Source organism: Parasteatoda tepidariorum, chromosome 1, assembly GCF_982258835.1.
Source record: "Parasteatoda tepidariorum strain Cologne lab strain chromosome 1, Ptep-v5.0, whole genome shotgun sequence".
NCBI classification, from domain to species: Eukaryota; Metazoa; Arthropoda; class Arachnida; order Araneae; family Theridiidae; genus Parasteatoda; species Parasteatoda tepidariorum.
In genome coordinates this window covers 5,459,605-5,481,973 of record NC_141755.1, presented here as the reverse complement: position 1 = coordinate 5,481,973, position 22,369 = coordinate 5,459,605, and the positions used below count along the sequence as shown (strand labels likewise).

General features: G+C 28.7%; 1 protein-coding gene across 4 annotated transcripts in view; it reads left to right on the top strand.

The window, feature by feature from the left end:
* The window catches only part of LOC107452006 (transcription factor AP-2-alpha), a 165,964-nt gene that overhangs the window by 87,557 nt on the left and 56,038 nt on the right, over positions 1-22,369 (top strand). For all 4 annotated transcript variants that reach the window (XM_087158565.1, XM_087158553.1, XM_087158561.1 and 1 more), the window contains one exon: positions 4,517-4,978. In XM_087158565.1, the coding sequence (XP_087014691.1) occupies positions 4,517-4,978 (462 nt within the window). The remainder of the gene's footprint in view (positions 1-4,516; positions 4,979-22,369) is intronic.

The window sequence follows — 22,369 nt, the reverse complement described above, 5'->3', positions numbered from 1 at the left end:
CCGTCTCCGGGTTAAAACCTTTGTTCTTCATTATGTCATCACATCACTATGGATGGTTAAACATTATGTATTTACCCACATTCTCTATTCTCAGTTTCGCATGATGTTCTAAAAATTTCAAAAAGTTGGAGCAAAATTAAAAATAGCAGCATAAACATTGATGCAAAATTTCTGAGGTTGGGACATAATTCTAATTCAAAAAAGCTAATGATAAATGAATTTCAATATTTTTTAAGCAATTAATTTGTGACTCTTTATTGTAAGCTTCTGTTGGATATTGTAGTATTACTGGTTTGAAAATTTACCTTTTATTCCCAAATTTACAATAGATTCGAAAATTATTTTCTATTTTAAATAGACACTAACGTTACAACTATTATGGAAGTATCTTATTGAAACTAATTTGACTTGAGGCACTGAAAAGGAATCTGCAAAAAAATTACTTGTATTTCAACACTTTGTATTGTAAAATGATACTCATCATAAGTTTACTTAATAGAAAAAACTAAAAAATGAAATACATAGTAATAAGATGTAGTTTTAAGATGTTATAATTAAGAGCAATTAAATGTAAATGTGTTTCAGATCAGCAGATAGTGTCGCAGAAAGTATTATAAAATCTGAGGAAAATTTCTGATCTTGTAGATTTTTTTATTTACAGTTAAAAGTTTCAGAGATTTTTCTGCTTTGCTTGAAATTCTTCAATAAAATACAATATTCAACGCAAATGATTTCTGGAATTTTTTAAAAAACATTTTAAACAGAGGAAATGTTCTGTTGTTGTTGTTTCTAATGCCACTTTTTATTTTTATTTTTATTTTATAACCGTCGTTGAACGGCCGACCTAGTTTTATGGATTTACGACTACTAATGTTCCTCTGAGTCATCGCGGCTCTTCTAATGCCACTTGCCAATATCAAGCAGGGCTGCTTAATAAAACCAAGCGAATATAAGGCAGAGAGTGCGTTTCATGCTTTTTACTGACACCATCTATGGACAAGAAAACCATTTCATCCACACACACGTCACAGCCTGTTTATAGGGCTCCATTCATACATCCCATTCATACCCAATCATTCATCCACAGATCCTAATTTTGATCCGAACTATCAATCTTCAATTCAGTACCCCCAGAGATATTGATTTGTTATGGGAACCTTATAAACTTTATGACTCGACAGATTTAACTTGCACCCTCCACCATTTACTACACAGGCAGGTGGGGATCGAACTTCCGATCTCTTGGGGCCCAACGCTCAACTCATCCCGGCCATAGGAAATCCTCCAAAAGTTACTAACCTGGAAAGCAGTATTCGGTACTTAGTGCTGTTAAATGATACTCAAATATCAAAAGTTTATTAAAAGCAAATAAAAAAAAATAATATATTTAAATAAAGTTAAGAATTCAACATATATATTCCAAGATTGCTGTTGAAAGCTTAGGTATTTTATACTTTTTTAATGATACTCTCTTGACAATAGGGTTGTTGAATCAGCTCCCCGTCATTTATTAAAATGTTTTTACCAAGTTTTATGTTATTTACAATAATTTTAAAAGTTAGTTTCAGCTAATCGCGTTTACTGATAAAAAAAATTATTCCGATATTCATTGTTCTTTCATTTATTGATTGTAGATTATTCATTAGACGTTGCACATTACAGTCAAGAACGTTTACCGTTTTCTAAATTATTTTCCGAAGTTGGGGGAAAAGTAATCAAAATTTTTTCCGGTATGTGATGAACTCTTATTATAATAATCGCAGTATTGTTTGAAGGTGAAAATAATGATTCTTCGAAATCAGTAATTTTCTCTCTTACTTCCATCGCAATTCCTATTTTGTACCATTAGTTTTGTAATAGCATGAATTAGTTTTCATGTTCTGTTGTTTGACTTAAAATTTCAAACAAAAGATAAGTTTAGAAGCAAAGATTTCTGTTCTGGACTTTATAATAAATGAGAGACAAAGAATCTCGGTTTGAGGATAAAAACATTATCTGGAAGTATGATGAGAGAAAAACATATAGAAAAAAATCAATATTTTTATTTTTTTTGCAATAAAAACTCACAAGTAATTTTTTTAAATGTTTTTACAACAATAGTTGCATACAATTTAGATCATTACCAACGCTAAATAAGTTCGTAGTTTATGTTTAAAGAAGAGTGCTTCCAAAATATGCAATTCCTTTAATCATGCAATATCAAAAAAAAGTAATTCAACCCAATAAATAAAAAAGAACGGAACGCTATTTTTATGGAATTGATCCAGAAGATTTTGAAGTGTTAATTGATTTTATGTTTTAGTAAGGTCGAGCAATCTATCTGTGCTAAAATGGCTAACTGTTAACTCATGTTTTAAAGAATACTGAGTCATATTTTTTTCAGAGTACTAAAATTCTCGGTCTAAATAATATCGAAACATTTAAAGGTTCGCATAAAATTAGCAGAATTAAGAATTTTTTTAGACTCGAAATACTTTAAACGTAAATTAAAAACAAATAAATGAAAATTTCAGAAATTACTCTAGTACTATAACAAGAAGAACAAAGCAAAAAATCTATGCAGTCTGATCCAGTTGACCTTTATGCAAAAAATTAAACATTTTATTATAAATATAATAATACCAAAATATGTGATAAATACTAAATCAAAAATGTTATTACTTTTATTTATTAATATAAATAAATAATATTTTTATTAATATAATTAAAAAAAATAATTATTCTCAAAGCACATTTTGTAATGATTATGACCTTAATGCAAAATTCCATTGCTACTAATAAATACCCCAAAAAAAAGGGATATTTCTCGTGTTTGGCGAAACCGTTTTTAGGTATATGCTCCGTGCAAAAATTTTGTTGAAGTGACGATCTTCCAAAGCGTGCGGAACTAAAATCAAGCAGTCACGAATACAGAGAATGCAAGGTAAATGGCCCTATTATAAATTTTACGAAAAAACTTAGTACCAAAATTTCTTTAAAAATTATAATACGCATCTATATAGGACTGTTTTATTTTATTTTACTTTATTTACTCAATATAAAGAAAATGATGATGAATAGTTTGTAATTAAAAATAGTTGGTTTCAGGCCCTGGCCCCAGAGACCCCGAGTAAAAGAAATATACCACCCAATATATAATCCTTATTTTGTTTTATTGAAATTTTCAGTTTTGATAGACAATGTTATCTTTTTCATTTCATTTACTTATTTATTTTATATTTTAAACGGTGTGCATATTACGTTCTACGCCCTCAAAAGGAATTTGGTCCGAAAAGTATATACGTCAAACGCACTTCACTGGCTAATCATAAAAACATTCGGAATAGGAATTAAAAAATAGTGGAAATTTTTGTAAACTGAAAATTGCAAATTTTGGTCTAAAGGGAGGAGGGATTCGTTTTGTTTTATTAAGAAACAATGGGTGCCATACTTCCACCTCAGCTTTAATACAATTCCTCTTTCTCTTTCGTTGTTTTAAAGTAGGTTAGTGTTAACTACATTTTCAGGTCAATCGATTTTATCGATATTTTCACAAATAGTAGGGGAGAGTGGTGTCAATTGTAACATTTTTTACTTAACTATTTTTAACTAACAAAAAATCCAATACATTATTAGTAATAATTGACACACGAGTAAAGTAGACTATCCTCTACTAGAAAAAAAATAAATACCTTATTTTAAATGTTATTATATTAGTTATTAACAATTTTTGACTGTTGTGCACTTGTTACAATTGTCCCCACTTACGGGGTCAATTGTAACAGTTCATGAATTCAACTAAAACATAGTCATTATACATATTATCATAGTTGTGATATATTTTTTTATTGATCAAAATAGTAGTGATATTTTAGGAGTAAAAATAATAATGAGCAGAGACCTAAAGGGTTAAACTTTTAACTTTAAGGGGTTAAAAATTTTAATTTATGCTGTGAAAGGTGACAAATAAAATAATGCACATGCAACATAATATAAATGATATAGGAAACTATTGGTGGTTCTTAAAGAGTTAAGTAATGGTTTGTAAACATAAGATTATTTATTTTCAGCTGTTACAATCGTACCTTTACTTATTGTTACAATCGTCCCCAAGACACCATTTCAGCTTCATTTGTTAAAAACAATGCTAGTTAATTAACAAAACTAATCTTTTTTTTTATTGAAATTTTAATTAAGGTGTCCACTTACATATTCGGTTACTAATTTTTATTTGTTTAAACAAAATTACTTTGTTACAATATAATATTCTAATACCAAAAAAAGTACCTTCGGGGCGTGAAAATATCTTTTGTGATGTAACTCTTTCAAAAGTACATAAAAATGGTTGCCATCAGGGGTGTACATGTAGATTTATTAAATACACCTTGTGCGCCACCTAGGAACCAAATCTAGAACCCGATACTCGAAATTTTTGCTCTGTTATAATCGTACCCTGTTACAATTGACCCCACTCTCCCCTACTCATTTACTATTGACTATTCAGAATTAGATTTTTATGAATACTTTTTATTTACAGGATCGACGAGAACTGGTGGTTAGCCACGTGGGAAACTTAACTTCCATAGCCAGTATTGTTCCAGGCGTTACCACTTTCACCACAGGAGCTAGACTTAACCACACTGCCAATGAGTTCCAACCACCCTATTTCCCACCTCCCTACAGCAGTTTAACGCAACAACAACTGGATTTTCAGACTGATCCTTACGGTCCAGTCACATCCACATTATCGGGCAACGCACCCCAACAATACCATCATCAACTTCACTCAAATACCAGGAATTTGTTCAAAAGAGAAGACGAAGCTAATTTACATTTGCAAACAAATATGTTACCTTACACTGATACGACGCGGAGAACGGACTTAACAGCTTATGCTAGGAGACCAGACATTTTAGTGCACTCGGCCCACACACTCACAGATCAAGACATCATAAACCTTCACAATTCTGGAGCTTTAGCTGGACTAGACGATGGACAGGTAAGAATATTCATTACATTTTTTAGGTTAGAGTGTCACACACACTATGTTCAATTTATTCCTCCTTTCTATCTCTTTTTTAACACGTATAATATACTTTTGTTTGCATTTTCATAATTAAATTTACTGAAAATAACGAAAATATTTATGACAAAATAAATAAAAATTTAATTAGTTTATTGAAAAATTATAATTATAATTTTTTTTTATGATATTCTATGTATTTTAAATTAAACTCCGTATAAGTTAAGTGAAACTTTATGCCGCCTAGCTTTCACTTTTCTTATGACACTGTTAAAGTCAATAAATTTGCTTAGAATTTTGTCTATTTGTTCTATCTGTAAAATTTTCTACTCGCTTAATCAAATCGGCAAAAAACGCAAAAAAAAAATTTTACGTAGAAGTTTAAACTTTGGATAGCTCTCCTCACCAAACTATAGGGACCCTATTTCCCAGATTTCGACTATATTTTGGGATCAGAAATCCGAATCCGTACGAGAAAAAAAAGTATGTTTATTCATAAAAAGTAAGTTTTCGTGCCTGATTTCGTAACTTAAAATATCATCCGCATTAACTAATTAGCAAATCTTGAAGTTACTCCAATCATATCATTAAAATTGAGTCCCAGAACGTAAAGATCCAATCATTAGATTAAAAATTATTAAAGGTAATCAGTATTTTTTTTTCCTACTGTACAGAATTTACAAGCTATTAAACTCACAATTACTCAGGTGGCAGCTCAAATATTTCATAAGTAAAGGCAAACGTATCATTTTCTTTTCTGGCACTATTTCATGATTTAAAATAAAGTAACTAAAAACAATATACGAGTTACACTTAAGTGTAGAAATAAATAGATTGGCAGTCATAATTTGCTCAAAAGATATTCATGCATTATTTGTCTTATTCAAAATTATAATTATATACTCTGCCTTCTCATTCTTTTGGTATACTTATAAGTTACCTTTTGATATCAGCCATATAACATTTGCATTTTTTCGTCACACCAAACCGACAACTGACAGTACCTTAATAACAGCCATGTCAATTGGATTGGATTGGATATGCCAATGGAAAATGAATGAGAAGTTGAAGTAATCTTACTTGTCATATGCTTAGCCTTTTATCTATTATAAAATAAAACTAATTGGGTTGTCAACAACACTCAATTAAATGAATCTCTAAATATAAATAATCATAATAAAATATACTCATTTCAGGTATAACAACATATTTTTGTTGTTGTTTATAATAATCATCTTTGGCGCGTGCAGAAAATCTAAAAAGTAGTTAGATCATATAACCACGATCTGTCATAGAGAAACTGTGACAGGTTTTCGTGGTTTTCTTTTCCGAGTAACACAAATGCGGTTTAGATACACTGAGAAAAAGTAAATGTGGAGGGGAGTTTGATCCAATGCTTGATCCATGAGTTTTTCTTTCCTTTATTTATTTATTTATTTTTATTTGTTATTAGTAGATATTATTATTATTATTATTTTTTTTTTTAGAGAATTACGAAACTGAAAATTTATTTGATAGGGATTGTTTATAATAATAATCTTTGGCTCGTGTAGCAAACTTTATTAAGCAATAACAACAAATAGAAATACAAAGAAAAGGAGAAAAAATACATTTTAAAATTAATACTGACACCACAAAATAATATGCTAATAACCTAGTGAAAATTTGAAAATACATCGAGATTAGTAACTGATCGTTTTATATTTACATAACATAAATTTTCTATAAAAATTTCAGTTTAATTTTTACTTCAGCTCTAAACAAATCGGAAAGTTGTATAATTGTATTTCTCTATTGTATCTCTCTTGTAGGATTGTCCTAAGGCAGTCCTCACAATATTATTTGGTCAATGAGTAGTAACTATTGCTGAACCTCTAAAAATGTTTATTAACGAAAAAACCCAAGTGTTTTCTGTTTTATTAATTTTAAATCTCCACTTCTCTAACTGATATTAGAAAGTGTTATTAGCCTTAAAATTGCATAATCAGCCAATAAACACTTTTTTTTTTTACCTTACAAATTACTTTATATATTAAAAAAAAATTTGGAAGTAGCGTGTATAGTTATTTCTTTTTTCTCCTCATGGCATTCTACCCGAAAGTTGACTACCGCTACTAAACACAGTAAAAAAAAAAAAAATTGTAAAAAAACGGGTGAAGCTTTTCAACTGAATTGCCAGACCTCATTATTTAAATTGCAGTTTGCTTTAGTTAAGCTTTTTAGCTGTAATTTTATGGAATACAAACGAATTTTCTGCAAAAAAATAGAAAACAGTCTGTAAAAAATAGAAATCGGTGATTATTTTTTTTTTTTAAATCGTAACTTTTTTGCTACTGTGAGAATTTTTTTTTTAAATGAAATGTTAATATCGAATTCCTTATTTTTTATTTTTGCTATTTATTTATTTTAATTAATAAAAAAAATTACGATGAAAGAAATTTAGCATTGCAAAAATTAGCACATATCAAATCCTAAACCACATGTAATGCATTAACATTTATTCTTTATAAAATAGTTGCTCAATCGAGTCTCAGAAATTCATATTTTTTTTCTCTTTAAAACGTGTTTTTCTCATAAAAATATCTTTTTATTCTCTGAAAAGGTTGACTTGGAATCCAATACAGGAATTTGCAATTTCTAAAAGTAAAATGGCTTTAATCATAGCCCCGTGATTGTACTTATTTTCATTTATTTCTCTTCTGATAGAAGCTTTTGAAATACTGTAATCAATACAGAAATGAGATTGGCATGAAATAAAATGTTGAAAAAGCAATAATTTACGTTCCTATTTTTATATTATTTGAAGCTTATTTTCTAAAGAATAGAATTTTTTCTTTTCCTTCAGGTTTCAGTTTAACTTCTGTATAATGAATTACTTTCTGTAACCATCACGAACTGACCTTCTACTTAAACATTTTCAGCGAGTCAGAAGAATTCTACAGATTTTTTTCCCATACCCCTGACAATGATAAATCGTCAAATAATATCTTTTGCGAAAGCATCGCGAGAAAATAAAAGAAAAACGAAATGATTATAGTAGCTATTTAAAGAAAATAACTGTACTTTTTTTTATTTCTGCAACCCCATTTTGTCATCTTTTGTGTTTACACAAAAACTTTTGAATACAAAAATTTTAAATCATGCGATGGTTTGACGAGATTTCTCCTTCTATGCTTTAGTGTCAAGATGACATTTGGCGAATGAACTTCTTGGCAATAATTCCACCCCTCTTTCCACTGTCCCCTCCCCTTCCTTCGTCAAGATTCCAGAGCCACAAGTTTTCCTTGAGGGTTGTTGACCCTTTCTTCCTATGCTTGCCACATTCCTTTGCTAGCAGCAGCACCACCTGACTTTTTAAGAACGACAATTTCTATCAATATCCCCCACATTTACATTTAATCATCAGCTATCGTAATAAAATTTCCCTTCCTATCGCTAAGTTTCCCTATAATTTATTAAACCACACACAACGGTGTTAGCCACTGGCTATTAAGTAGTAGTCTTGTAAAATTTGTGACACATTCAGAAATAAGTAAAGAATATCCATACATAGAAATATAATTTGAGTAAAAAGAAAAAGTTCAGAAACGTAAAAAAAAGTGTGGAAATTATTTAGAATATAGACATTTTTATCTAATTCGTGAGGATATATTTAAACGAATTTTCACCAACAGTATAGTATTTTTTACTGCAATTCAGGTATATTTTAGAAATTTTAAAGCAGTTTGTTTATAAAATGAGTGTGGCATGGTAATATACACTAGAGTTACCATTTTTATTAAACAACTCACATTAAATTTGCGCAAAGACATAAAAAGTCCGAAAACCTCTCGAGCTTTATTTGCCATTAATAGGCTTGTAAATAATTTATCACTTGAAAAATAAATTTACATCATCATCGTTGAATAGACAATCCCTATCGGAATAAATTTTCTGTTTCGTAATTCTCGAAAAAAAAAGAAAAAAAAACCTATGGATCAAACTCCCCTCCATATTTACTTTTTTTCAGTGAATTTAACGCGCATTTGTGTTACACAGAAAAGAAAACCACGAAAACCTGTCACAGTTTCGAGGTTGCATGATCTAACTATTCTTTGCCAGCACTTGCTTAAACGAACGTGGAGTAAACGAAATGACCAGGCAAGACCGCGATTCGAATACTAGAGAAATTAATTATTTTATTCTATTCTATATTTTGCCGTGGTCAGAACAATACATTAACCGACGATTTGAACATGAGTCGCTTATGTCTGAAGTTAGCTCTACCCTATCGAAGTCCTTCTTTAAAAATTGGTTTCACGCATTGGATGTTTTATGAAAACGCTACTTTTTAATTGTCATTTCTTTTATTATTATTATTTTTGACAAAAACTAATCAATGATGGATATGAAAAGTTAAATGACTTTCAAATGATTTTATAAACTTGAGCTCCTGTTATAATTATATTATCAGTATTTTTTACTTTATCTAAGCACAGAAGTAAAACGTTACCGTCGGTATTTAACTCTGTAAATATTCTTCAATTCATAAAGAGAAAAAAGTTTGCCGCACACGAAGGAAACAGCCTTTAGCTGCTATGATTGGACTTAGGAAATTTATGACGTGTGCGTGAATATATAGCATCAGTTATTTTATCATTCTCCGAAAAAAAAAAATAGACTGCTTTTAATTAATATTCCATTCTATGATAGATGGCTTGTCAAAGATTCTGAAATACATCTTTATGTTCGGTCAATTAAAATGAACAATAAGGAGTGGGGGAACGATAAAGAAAATAAGATAAACTTCTGCAAGTTGTCTAATTACGATGTGATAATTGGCATTCGATTGGAATCGAATGAGGTAAAAAAAAAATAATGATAACTGGGGTTTTTATGTTTTACTTTTTATTCCACCCAGTAACTTTTTTTCCTATTGTGCGGGGCAGAATCTAATTTATCTCCTAAAAGTACAATAGTATGTCAGTCGTGATGCTACCGCCTACGTCGACCTGTGTGGACGGTAGCTTCTTCCAATCAACTGTCTATTCTACTTTCATTGTTGTGGAAAAAAAGTTCTTTTTTTTTATGTCCACTTTCTTGCCATAGTTTACGTCTTCTATTTTTTTGTAAAACTGTATTAAGAGAGCGTTACTTTTGCGTTTGCTAAAAGGGACTATTTATTACGTTTCGAACCTTTAGCGCAGACGGGGCACTGGTGTGCCTATTTTTTTATGAATCTCTAATTACAAACAAAAATATATTTTGGTATTTCTTAACGATTTTTTTAACTAATTAATTTTTTAACTAATTAATTTTCTTACTTTATAAACTACTATTATAATTAAATATTATTTTAAATTATAATAAAAACTTGTATTACATTTAATTTTAAATTTTCTTGTATTACAATTAAAATTTATTAGTAGATTAATTTCTATAGGGTTCAGTAAAATTTTGGTTCGCAGAACCAATAAAAAAAAAAAGCATTTTTAAATCATGCAATTTTATTTTAATTACTTTGTGGTTATATATTTATGCAATTTGCTTAGTGTTCAATTTTTCTGAGTTTTTCTTTCTTTTTCTTTTTGCACTTTTTATTTTAAATAGCGTAACATAAATTCACATGAATTTAGTAATTTCACAATATTTTGACTTTTTATGTAAAAGAAATCTAGTTTAAATGCAGACATTTTGTATTTTTGTAACTGTCGCTGAACAGATGACCCAATTTTGAGTTTTACTACTACTTATGTTTAACTCCGCAGCCTTGTAATTACAAACCCAATCCAGAAGATAAATGAATCAAGTATTAGAGAAATTTTTAACCGCATTTGCCTTACATGGAGAGGAAGACCACGAAAACCTCCGACGGTTAGCCTAACGGCAAGGGATCTCTAACCCATAATCCGTCTTCCTCTGAGAATATTATACGTCAACACTGTGGTCAGTGCGAGCCGGGTGCGGAATTAGTATCCCCCAGTCATCGCTGAGATTCGAACCTTGGTCTGAGCATTAGGAGGCGTGAGCACTATCTCCTGAGCACTATCTCCTGAGCACTATCTCCTACAGTAAGAATTTATTTTTTCTGTTAGAAGCTAATTTGGTTCACAATCAAAAGCGAAAGGTGTTTCTACTGATCACAGAGTAAATGTACTGATCACAGAATCGGTAAACAGCGGAGATTTACGTTGTTTTTCTCCATCTAAAACAAAATGCTAGTTAGTCTTAGTCAACAAATTAAATAAATTAACCGCTTCAAGGGTGATTTTGTTTCAATACCCATCTTGTCTTTTTAGTATTGTTCTCAAAATAGAAAGCTACGGAGTTAACATGAAAATTCATTTATAGCCAAAATAACAGAACATTAAATCAATCTATGATAAGAGCTATTATATTTCATATCATAATCATTTCTGAAAGGAGAAAAATTTTGTCAATTTATGAGGAAATTGTAATTTTTTTTTTTTTTAGAAACTTTCTGAATTCCTTTAAATATTGAATCCAAGTATTAAACGTAACGTGAGTGTACAGCCAAGGGAGACAAAGCAAAAAATCTGTATTACTTCTTAGAAATTCTGTTTCAAATATGACTGTGTTTTCACATTTTATTTTATTTCTATTGTTTCCTCTCTCCAGGATTATTTATGTATTAAACTTCGGAGAGTTTGCCTAAGGAAAATAATAGAAAAAATTTTTTTAAATGATTAAACGTTATATGAACTATATGTATATATATATATATATATATATATATATATATATATATATATATATATATATATATATATATATATATATATATATATATATATATATATATATATATATATATATATATATATATATATATTAAACGCTTTAATTACGAACAACAGTTTATTATTTGGGTACTTTTTAAACATAAAAACAGTTACTAAAAAATCTATTAGATTATTGGAATCAAATTAGTAGTAAAATATAAAATCTAAAAAAAAGACAGTTTGATATTTTTTTCATTCATATTCAGAAATGTATCAATAATTGGTTTTGTGAATTAAAAAAAAATTTCAATAATGAATAATTGCTTTTCTTCGATCTAAAAAAGTTAAAATTTCCACAAAGAAAAAAAAAAAAAAAAAGATTGTTTAGAAGGGAGCCGTTTTTGAAGATTTCAAAGCAGAAAAAGACACCGGAGTTTCATTCTGTATTTCATAACCATAAATTATTAAAATGCTAAATATAATATTTTTTCACTTATTTTTACCTAAAATAATACAAAATAACGAAAAAAGGTTGAAAAATATGCTCAATAAAAATTCATATGAAAAACTTTCACTGTCACAAGAAATTTCATTTTTTCGTGTAATCAAGTCTTCAATTTTTCAAATCTGATTGAATGATTAAAAAGTCATCAAAATACTTATATTGTACTATCATTATAACATCCAGATATACAAAAAAACAAAATAATACAGCTAAAGGCTTTTTAACGATCTGTTTCGCAAAACGGTTCGCGTAAGATATCAATAATGAAACAAAATGAGATTCTTCGGTCGCGTGGAGTAGACAATAGGAATGTTATTTTTCATGAAGCGGCACAAATGGCAGCGTAAGCATCAATGATCATACGAAATTTTAACTTTTTTTTTTGTTTTGATCTCTTTGTCATGCACTGACGCTTCACTGCCAATGAACTTGTAACACATTTTAATAAATGAAAATCATGTAAAAAAATACGTATTGTTTTAAACACAGTGAAAATTCAATAACTCTGCCATAACCGGATAATTATTTCTTCATTAAAACATACATCAGTACAAAGCATCTTCTATAAGTGTGAATCAAAACAAATATTAGTAAACAACTTTTAGAACAGTGTATTTAAACTCATTTAGAAAATTCTTCCGTAAAATGTTTATACAATGGTAATAAAATAGGAGAACAGTTAAGGTTTGTTTTAAAATTCAACGAACATATTTTTTTTTAAATTTCCTTAAATTTATGTATTATCTTAGTGGGAAAATTTTTTTTAAAGCCTTTGTGGGTGCATGTATTATATATATATATATGTTTTTTTTTTCTAAATTTTTTCCATAGAGTTAACATATGTACTCCGTCTTTCCCCTATACGAGGAAAAAATATGAGTATTTTATCGTTGTTTCAAATAATATAAATTTTATAAAAGAGAATGATAAAGTCAAAATATTGCAGGGATTTCATTAAACATAAACAAAGAATAATAAAAAATATAAATGATGAAATAATTTTAAAAGAATTATTTAACCAATGAGAAACTATGTATTTAAAGGGAGTGATGAGTGGTTGTAGATATTTAAAAATGAAGATAAAATCGCAATTTATAAAGATAGGTAGTATTTTAGGAAATGTAAAGCTTCTTCGTATATTTAAACTCGAAGATTTTAAAATGAATGATTAAAAACAGTTCTTAAACTTTATCATCATTTATAAAATTGTTTTCACATTCGATGTTACGTATTTATGCGTATATATACTCTAATTTTTTTCGATTTAATTTTTTAATTCTAATTTTTAAACTCACCAGCTATAACAGGGATAATTTCAAAAATATCTTAAGTAAAAAAGTTTTAACTTAGCTTTTTTTCAGAACTAGTAGTTATTTCCCTGAATTGGAGCTCGCGACGTGTTCTTCTGACAATACCTATCGAATGTAGACAAAAAGTTTAATTTTTTTTTTTTTCTTTTACTCTTTAGAGATGAGAGGAGATATTTCATCCTTCTATTTTTCATACAAGCAAATAATTTTGCTTTGAATTAAAATGTTTCGAGAACCAGCTCTTTATTTTAATACAAAATATTTTACAATTTATATAAAATATACATTTGGAAATTAAAAATTCGATTGATGCATTTTAAAAAGAATGATCAAACTACATTTAATAAGAATGTTCTTTTTGAATGAATATCATGAATTTATTTTTTCATATTTTAAGATTTTAACTTTCCTTTTGTAATTTAATTTCCTCGTAGAATTATTTAAAATATTGATAAAAGATTTATTATTAAAATAAAGATTAATGACGTCACGGAAAACGATGAACTGGATTGTTTGAAATTTGAAAAATCGACCGTCAAACGATTGTTAGCTTCCCAAAAGTTGAATGAATATGGAACTAGCTCCAAAAGCTCCCTGTCACGGAGATGACCCAATAATAAAAGAAAAGAGAAATACCTTTATAGTGTATACACAGTAACAAAAATATTTAATACCTAAACACAACTAATAATAAAGGCAGATGAATAGTAGTAACAACAAAATTACTCAAGAAAAAATATAATAAATGTAACACAGATTTTTTTTTTTTTTTTTTTTTTTTTTCGCTTACCTATTTTAATTTTTTTGACATAAATAATGGCACAGTTCGTACATGTGAAAAATGGTAAATTTATTATAGGCAAACTAACTTTTCACTTCTAAGTAAAATTAAGTCAATTTTTATTCTTAAAATCATAAACCGTGAACAATTTACTCCTCAACAACGAATTAAAAGAACACTTTATGATTTATTCTTTGATGAAAAAAAAAGGAAGGTATTAACTGGTAAGAAACTCTTTTGAAAAATATTCTCGAGGCTAAACTAGTAATACATTTGTTTATTTAAAGGCAGTAGCTAATATGTAAAATTTATTTAGATTTTTTTTAAATTTTCTTTAACTTATAATCAGAGATGAGTGCGTGTAACTGTAAGTATATATTCCAAAAATCAGGCCACTATATGTATGCAGATATTCATCTTTTCATTTTCATTTTTTTTAATAAAGTATGCAATATAGCTCCTCTTTTTTTTTTTTTTTTTTTTTTTTTTTGGATCGCGTGTACGTTTTTGATGGTGTAGGGATACCATGGTTGGTACGGCGTTGGGCCCATGTCCAAGAGAACGTGAGTTCGATCCCAGCTGGCCGAAGACTCGTGTAGAAAATGGTGACTGGTGCACATTAAATCTGTCGGGTCACAAAGCCCCCGTGTTTCCCTAACAAATTATACCCTCTGGTGATTGAATCGGATACATTATTGGAGATTGATTGTTCTCTGGTTCAGGTCAAAATTACGATCTGTGCATAAATGAATGGGTCCTTCCTATAAACAGGTTGTGACGTGCGTGTGTGACTGAAGTCGTATTCTTGGCCATAGATGGCACCACTGAAAAACAAGAAGCGCACCCTCTGCCTTAAATTGGTTTAACCACGCAGGCTTGCTAGTATTAACAAGTGGAATTAGAAACAACAACGTTTTTGGTTAATAAATAAGTATCTCTCCCTTCATTAGCATGCTGATTACCTTATTTTCTAAACATCGTATTTATATTCTTGTTTTTTAATCTTTGAATTTCTTTGAAGACGCGAGTTACAATTGATATTTAATAACATATAACAGACATTTTAAACAAAGACATTTTACATAAATATTAGTTTTTTTTTTAAATTTATTTATTTTAGAATAGTTAAAAGGCTCGTAAAAGTAATTCATGGCTAAAATATCCCTAATACAAAATAAGATAAAAAATTTTCTGCTTTTTTTTTATTTTTGAATCATATTAACTCTCACAGCTGATCTTCCAAGTGATAGTCTGTCTAGGTAATCTTAATCCGGTCAGCATTTGATTATTCACTTCCCTCCGTATTCTTTAAATTAACAATGAAATTCGAAAGAAAATGAAACTTATAATAGAGGAAATATTATGATATTCAATGATGAAATATTATTGTGAATAAAAGGACTCTATTCAACTGCTTCAAACGCAATTTTCAAATACGATTCCAACTAATTTGTATTGTTATTATCATATTTGATCACTAATTTTTTTTTTTTTTTTTAATAATCAACAGTTTTGGATAATCAATTCGCAGAAAAGATTTTAAAAATAGCACGAGTCATTATCACTGATTTGAATCAGCTCATTCGTTTCAGTTTCTTGTTTCAATTTAATTCCGTTGGTTCAAGTCGTTATCAAGAAATAGAGTTTAATATAGAATCAGATAACCCATTTTACAATAATGTAAATCATTGGATCCAGTTGTCTCGAACAGGTGTTTTTAATTATTAATGCAAATCAATTGAAATCGCTTTATTCAAATGAACTAGTCTGAGTTGACAGCTCTCAATTAATGTATTCGAGTCTAATATCGATCTGTTTCTACTCTTATCTGCTAATTTGAGTCAGTTATACGAATCAGTTGGTTTAAATTAATATTAAAAAGTAATTGATTTATAAGATTCACCAAGTTGGTTGTTTAGACATTCGTTGATTTATTTCGACACTGATTCAAATCACTTGCAGCTTAACTACTGTACCGAAAAAATATAGGGTCAACATAAGTTTTTGCAAGGACCTTTTTTTTGGGGGGGGGGGTACTGTAACGAATTGATTCATTTAAAGCAAATAGCTTTTATGAATCGATTTTCTCAACTATTCCCACGCTTTCGTTTGCTGATTTACAGTTACTTAAATTTGTTTTTTCAGATGTACTTATAACAGCAGTGCCAAATCACCCTTGATTTGTAAAAAGGAAGCAAAATTATAGTCAGAAGTTTTATACTAATGCAAGTCCCAACTTCGCGTTGTATCGAATGAGGCGCAAGATCAAAATCGCCGGAGGGTGATAATGCGCCAAATGATCCCACTTAGCGGTAACCACACTCTAAGTCAAAACGAGCATCCAGCGAAGGAATTTGACCTTGCATTGATGATAAGGGAAGAGTAAAGAAGAAACAAGAATAAAAATTAGAATAAAATTATAACTCCGCTCGACCCAACACGTGATCATCTCTTCAGAAACCAAACGATAAGAATCGAGGGGTCAAGTCCGTAAAGATGCGGGACCGCTGATTGGTCAGCCCGATTAACATGACGGATCTGTTCTGTTTCGTCGCCAAAGTAGCCAAATCTAGTTATTAGTATGCAAGAGAAGAAATTCTTCGAAACACACCTACCTTTTTTTCCTCATTTTGTTGGCTTGAAACAATTAAATCTGTCTCTCTCAGTGGTTAATTTTTTTAGACGGTCTTTTTTTAATTCTAAATCTACCTGGCTACCTTTCATATAGGTTGCTCGTATGGATAAAAACATTTATTAAAGTATTAGTTTAACTGTTATTAGGTATTCATTCAATATTTTCGCGAACATATTTGTAAGATACTCATTTTCATAGAAATTCTCTTAATTAAGAAGCGCATCCTAAAACTTGAAGACTTTTTGGATTTTTCAAATAAAATCTTGGGTGGGAATCTTTAAGTAATTTTCCACTTATATTCAGAATATTTAATAAATGGATAAATAATAAATTCACAGTATTTAATATACGTAAATGTGCGCAATGTTACTGAAAAATTTCATCCTCCTTATTTAGGAGTTATGTTATAGAATTGGGAAATTATAATATTTTAACAAAGCATTCGTACAGTAGATAATTTAAACATTTTTCTCATTAAACAAGTTCTGATTAAAATAAATTGATCAATAAAAAGATTTTACCCTACTATGAAGTCTTTGTGATATAATCAAAAATTACATGCATGGTAAATTGTGGTTGTACCAGCCCCCTTTGCTGACCAGCTTGATCACCTTTCAAAATGATCGTGTACACATAACATTTAAACTTTAATGGTAACCAAGTCGAAAGTATTAAAATATTCTGATTCTTTAACCCCTCCTCCAATCCTAACACCTTAATTAACTTTAAACAATATATTTAACAATTTTTTTCACAGTCTAACAGTCACCCGTGGCTTTGCCCGAGTGGAAGTTCTTCGATTTCAATTTTAACTATTTTTTGGAGATGTCAGGATATTCAAGATATAGAGATGTCAAAGCTCTTTATGTAATAACAATTTAGTAGTGAATTAGAATCTGTCCGGTGGCCATTAAAAATTCAAATCACAGTAAGTAAAAGGATTAAAATTATTTCCATCTCTTGCCGTGAGATAGGATAGAAAACCAAACGCTTCATTACAAGCTGAAGTTTTGTTTGAATATTTTTAAAGTTGAAAAAAAAAAAATGGCACAAAAATTTTTTTTGTTTCTTTTAATAAAAATCTCCATCTTTCGTTAAACATTAAAACTAGGTTTACGAAATTGTGAGCATTTTTTGAATGTAATGACCGAAATAATAAATGTAAGTTACGAATATATTAAATCTTTTTTTTAGCATAGGGTGTTCAAAAACATTTTTTTCCGTTCGTAATTTATTGTCGGTCCCTCAAACCTCAAAAAGCTTTAAACTTCTTTGATATGTATGAGAAATCACATGATCTAAACACTTCTAAATCTGTAAGCTGATACTCTAATTTTGATTCAGAAATATTAAAAAATAGGTTAGAATTGAAGTGTTTCCATTATTTTGTCCAACCCTGAATGTCTATACATATTACAAAGTAAATTACGACGTGGAATGTCTGGTTACTTAAATAAACGAAAAGCATTTTTAAAGCCTTCAACATCAATCTTATTTGTGAACTTCACTAAAATATTGATTTGTAGTTATCGTTTTATTTTTGCATTTAAACAAGTTAAAATATTTTATAATAGGAAATATATAAAGTAGTTCACAACATTCAGGATTAAATCAAATAACCTTATTAGAAATTCTTTAAATGCTGAATGTCAATTTAGAATAAAAATTATAAGAATATTTTACCAAAAAATAAGAAAGTAAACAAGAAAGAGGAAGAATTATCGTTTTATTTCTGCATTTAAACAAGTTAAAATAATTGATAATAGAAAATATATGAAGTAGTTCACAACATTCAGGATTAAATCAAATAACCTTATTAGAAATTCTTTAAATGCTGAATGTCAATTTAGAATAAAAATTATAAGAATATTTTACCAAAAAATAAGAAAGTAAACAAGAAAGAAGAAGAATTATCGTTTTAATTTTGCATTAATTTATAATAGAAAATATATGAAGTAGTTCACAACATTCAGGATTAAATCAAATAACCTTATTAGAAATTCTTTAAATGCTGAATGTAAATTTAGAATAAAAATTATAAGAATATTTTACCAAAAAATAACAAAGTAAACAAGAAAGAAGAAGAATTATCGTTTTAATTTTGCATTAATTTATAATAGAAAATATATAAAGTAGTTCACAACATTCAGGATTAAATCAAATGACCTTATTAGAAATTCTTTAAATGCTGAATGTAAATTTAGAATAAAAATTATAAGAATATTTTACCAAAAAATAAGAAAGTAAACAAGGAAGAAGAAGAATTATCGTTTTATTTTTGCATTTAAACAAGTTAAAATAATTTATAATAGAAAATATATGAAGTAGTTCACAACATTCAGGATTAAATCAAATAACCTTATTAGAAATTCTTAAAATGCTGAATGTAAATTTAGAATAAAAATTATAAGAATATTTTACCAAAAAATAACAAAGTAAAGAAGGAAGAAGAAGAAGAAACACTGAAGGCAAGTGGGTGGGGTTTAGAAATACGGAAATAGTCTCTTAAATGCTTACTTTCGTTGGAAAGTAGTCTGGTTTATTTTTTACTCTTGTGATTTTGCCGCCGGACACAGCAGATCCACTGACCAACTGATCGAAGGATCTCTGGAAAGATCCTCATTAATCGCTGGTGCGTTGTAGACTCTTCGTCTCCTACTCTCACAGATCAGAAGAAGATCTTCCCAAAGCAAACACCTTCAATGCCTTTAGGGGGATTGGGGGGGGGATGTTTTTCACTTTCACTTTTTAGTCTTGTTTTTCTGTTTGGAAATAAAAGTATGAATGGAGGTGAAAATATTTGTAATCTTCTCTATTCAAAGGGATCGTCATGTAATTGCAATCGGATTTCCGCTTGTGAGCTATGGACTTTTTACTCGCTACCTTTTAATCATGACTGGTAAACGTATTTATTATTCTTTTATTAAATTAAATTTCTAGTTGTTACATTGGAGCATTAAACATAGTCATTTATTAAATAAAAATGATTATTTGATTCGTCGATTCCTCAGAAATTGTTCGTTCATTGTAAACGTTCGTAAAAGACCTACTTCCTAGTTGAGTTTTCAAAAAGCAAACACTCTCATCTTCTACATCTTTGGGGAAATGGGGTTCTTTTGATTTAATTTTTTTGTCAGTATATAATCGTAATTTTATTAAAAATTTGATGAATAATCGTGATCAGATTTGTGGGACTGAAAATTAAAAAACAAAATGAACCACTTGCTTTAAAATAAGGAAGCTCCTATTCATGGATATTTCATATCATAATAGAGACTCGAATCGTATAAAGACAAAAAAAAAGGTAAAAGAAGAAAGAGATTAACGAAGAAAATTAACAAAAAAGAATAATAAGATTTAGTGACTGCGCCTAAGCTGCAAGTTCATAAAACTCATAGAATAAGTTAAAAATGCAGAGAAAACATGGGGAAAATATATAAGTAGTCTTAAAGCGAAAAGGAAGAAGAAAGTTATTAAAAGTTGAATATTTTACAAAAAATATGTTAAAAAAATTAAAAATTAAAGCAGTTTTTTCTGCGAATAAAATCGTAAGAGCCGATGACGAGATTATGTCTTTTCCTTAATTGTTTTTCCCCATTTTCATTTTTTTTTCTAAATTTTTAAAAATATTTTATGTTTAATAAGTTTTGCTCTTCTTCTCTTTTTAGAAATATTTATATATCTTTCCATGTTTTCTCCATATTTTTAATATATATATATCTATACATTAAAAACAAACAAAATTGTGTTTTATCAGTGCATAAATTCCAAGTTCCATCACTGCTATCAATTCATGCATCACTGCATATTATAATTTTCAAATTCAGTCATCTCAATTTTAACCAACTCATGCCGAAAAGTCCAATTTTTTGAAATACTCTGTATGATTTAAATAAAAATGTGAAGTAAACTAAAAATTATAGCAAAATAAAATACTGTTTCTCTTGAAAAGATGCTAGTTATTAAAAATAAAAGAAATATGAAATTTAAAATCAAGTGGGTGTTTAAGAAAAAACGTAATGAAAACAGGAGAAATTTTCTAAACTTTATCTTTTAACTTTTTAATCATATATTTAAAGGTGAATACCGGATTGCATCATTCGCTAGTAAAATAAAAGAGTAATCATTAATTTAAATTAATAAAATAAAAGAGTAATATTATTTTCATGCAGAAAAATACATTTTTGTTGTAAGCTTCTAGCCTCATCCCCTCTCTTGTTAACAATTATTTTTTTTTTTTAAATTTGTATTCATTGTGTACTTGGATTGATATGCCAGTACACTTATTATTCACTTAATAAAAACTGCTTTTTTTTCCTACAAAAGGGAAATAAGGGAATAGATATATCTTTTAGATAGGAATTCCAAAAGAGACAGAGTAAAAGAGAGAAGGGAATAAATAAATGAAATAAAGAAAGAAAAAAATGTCTTTCGATAATTACAGGTAATTGATGTGAACTAAACTCATTAGATAATTTTGGAACAGATTTCTTATCTTTCGTCTATAAATAAGATTTTTGGAATTTTTTTCAAAACTATATTTGCCTATTACATTTCAATGAACATCAAATTATTGCTGTATAGGTTTTAATGACCCTTTTAATAATTCTCGTGAGTCAAATTGGCCTCGTGGAGGTTTGTGGCCTCGTGGACTTACTGTGGAGGTTTGACTTACTTTGTAAGGATATCCTAACAAATTATTCTCACTTTATAAGAATAGTTTATAATTTAAGTAAAAAAAATAGCAATGTAAACAGCTGAAAAATATAAAAAGCTATCAGTAAATTTCAACATAAAAGTTCTACTACGTAAAAAATAAGACATTTTTTCTTATTGAAATATAAATTTAAAAAAAATGAAGATGGAGCTCCCATGATTTCTCATATACAGCAAATACATTTAGCAACAGACGCAACGATTGCGCGCGTAGGAAGATAACCCACACTAAAAATATCACACATAACTACCCACGTTGCTTCGCTAGCATAAAATACTATTTATTTATTTATGCTAGTTCAATAGTTTTAGAGCAGTTTATCGAAGCATTATAATATTCCGATAACTTGCTTATCTGCTTTTAAATGAAAATTGTGTTCCTATTTCCTTTATACCATTTCAATTTGAATAACTATTTGAGTCAATAGCTAGTTTTTGCGTGTACAAAAAAATCTTCAATTAACGAATATAAATTAGCTTAATGTTTTTATATAAAATTATCCCAACAGTGGAGGCACAAGGTCAATTCCGAATTTAAAAGTACTCGTGGACCAGAATACCCACCAGAGTATCAAATGGATTTTACAAATGTCAAATAGATGCAATAAACCCTGAGATTTTTTTTTTTTTTTTTTTTAAATATTGCGCCGGATAGAGTAGATAACCAGATCCAACGGATTACCCAGATTACTAGATAG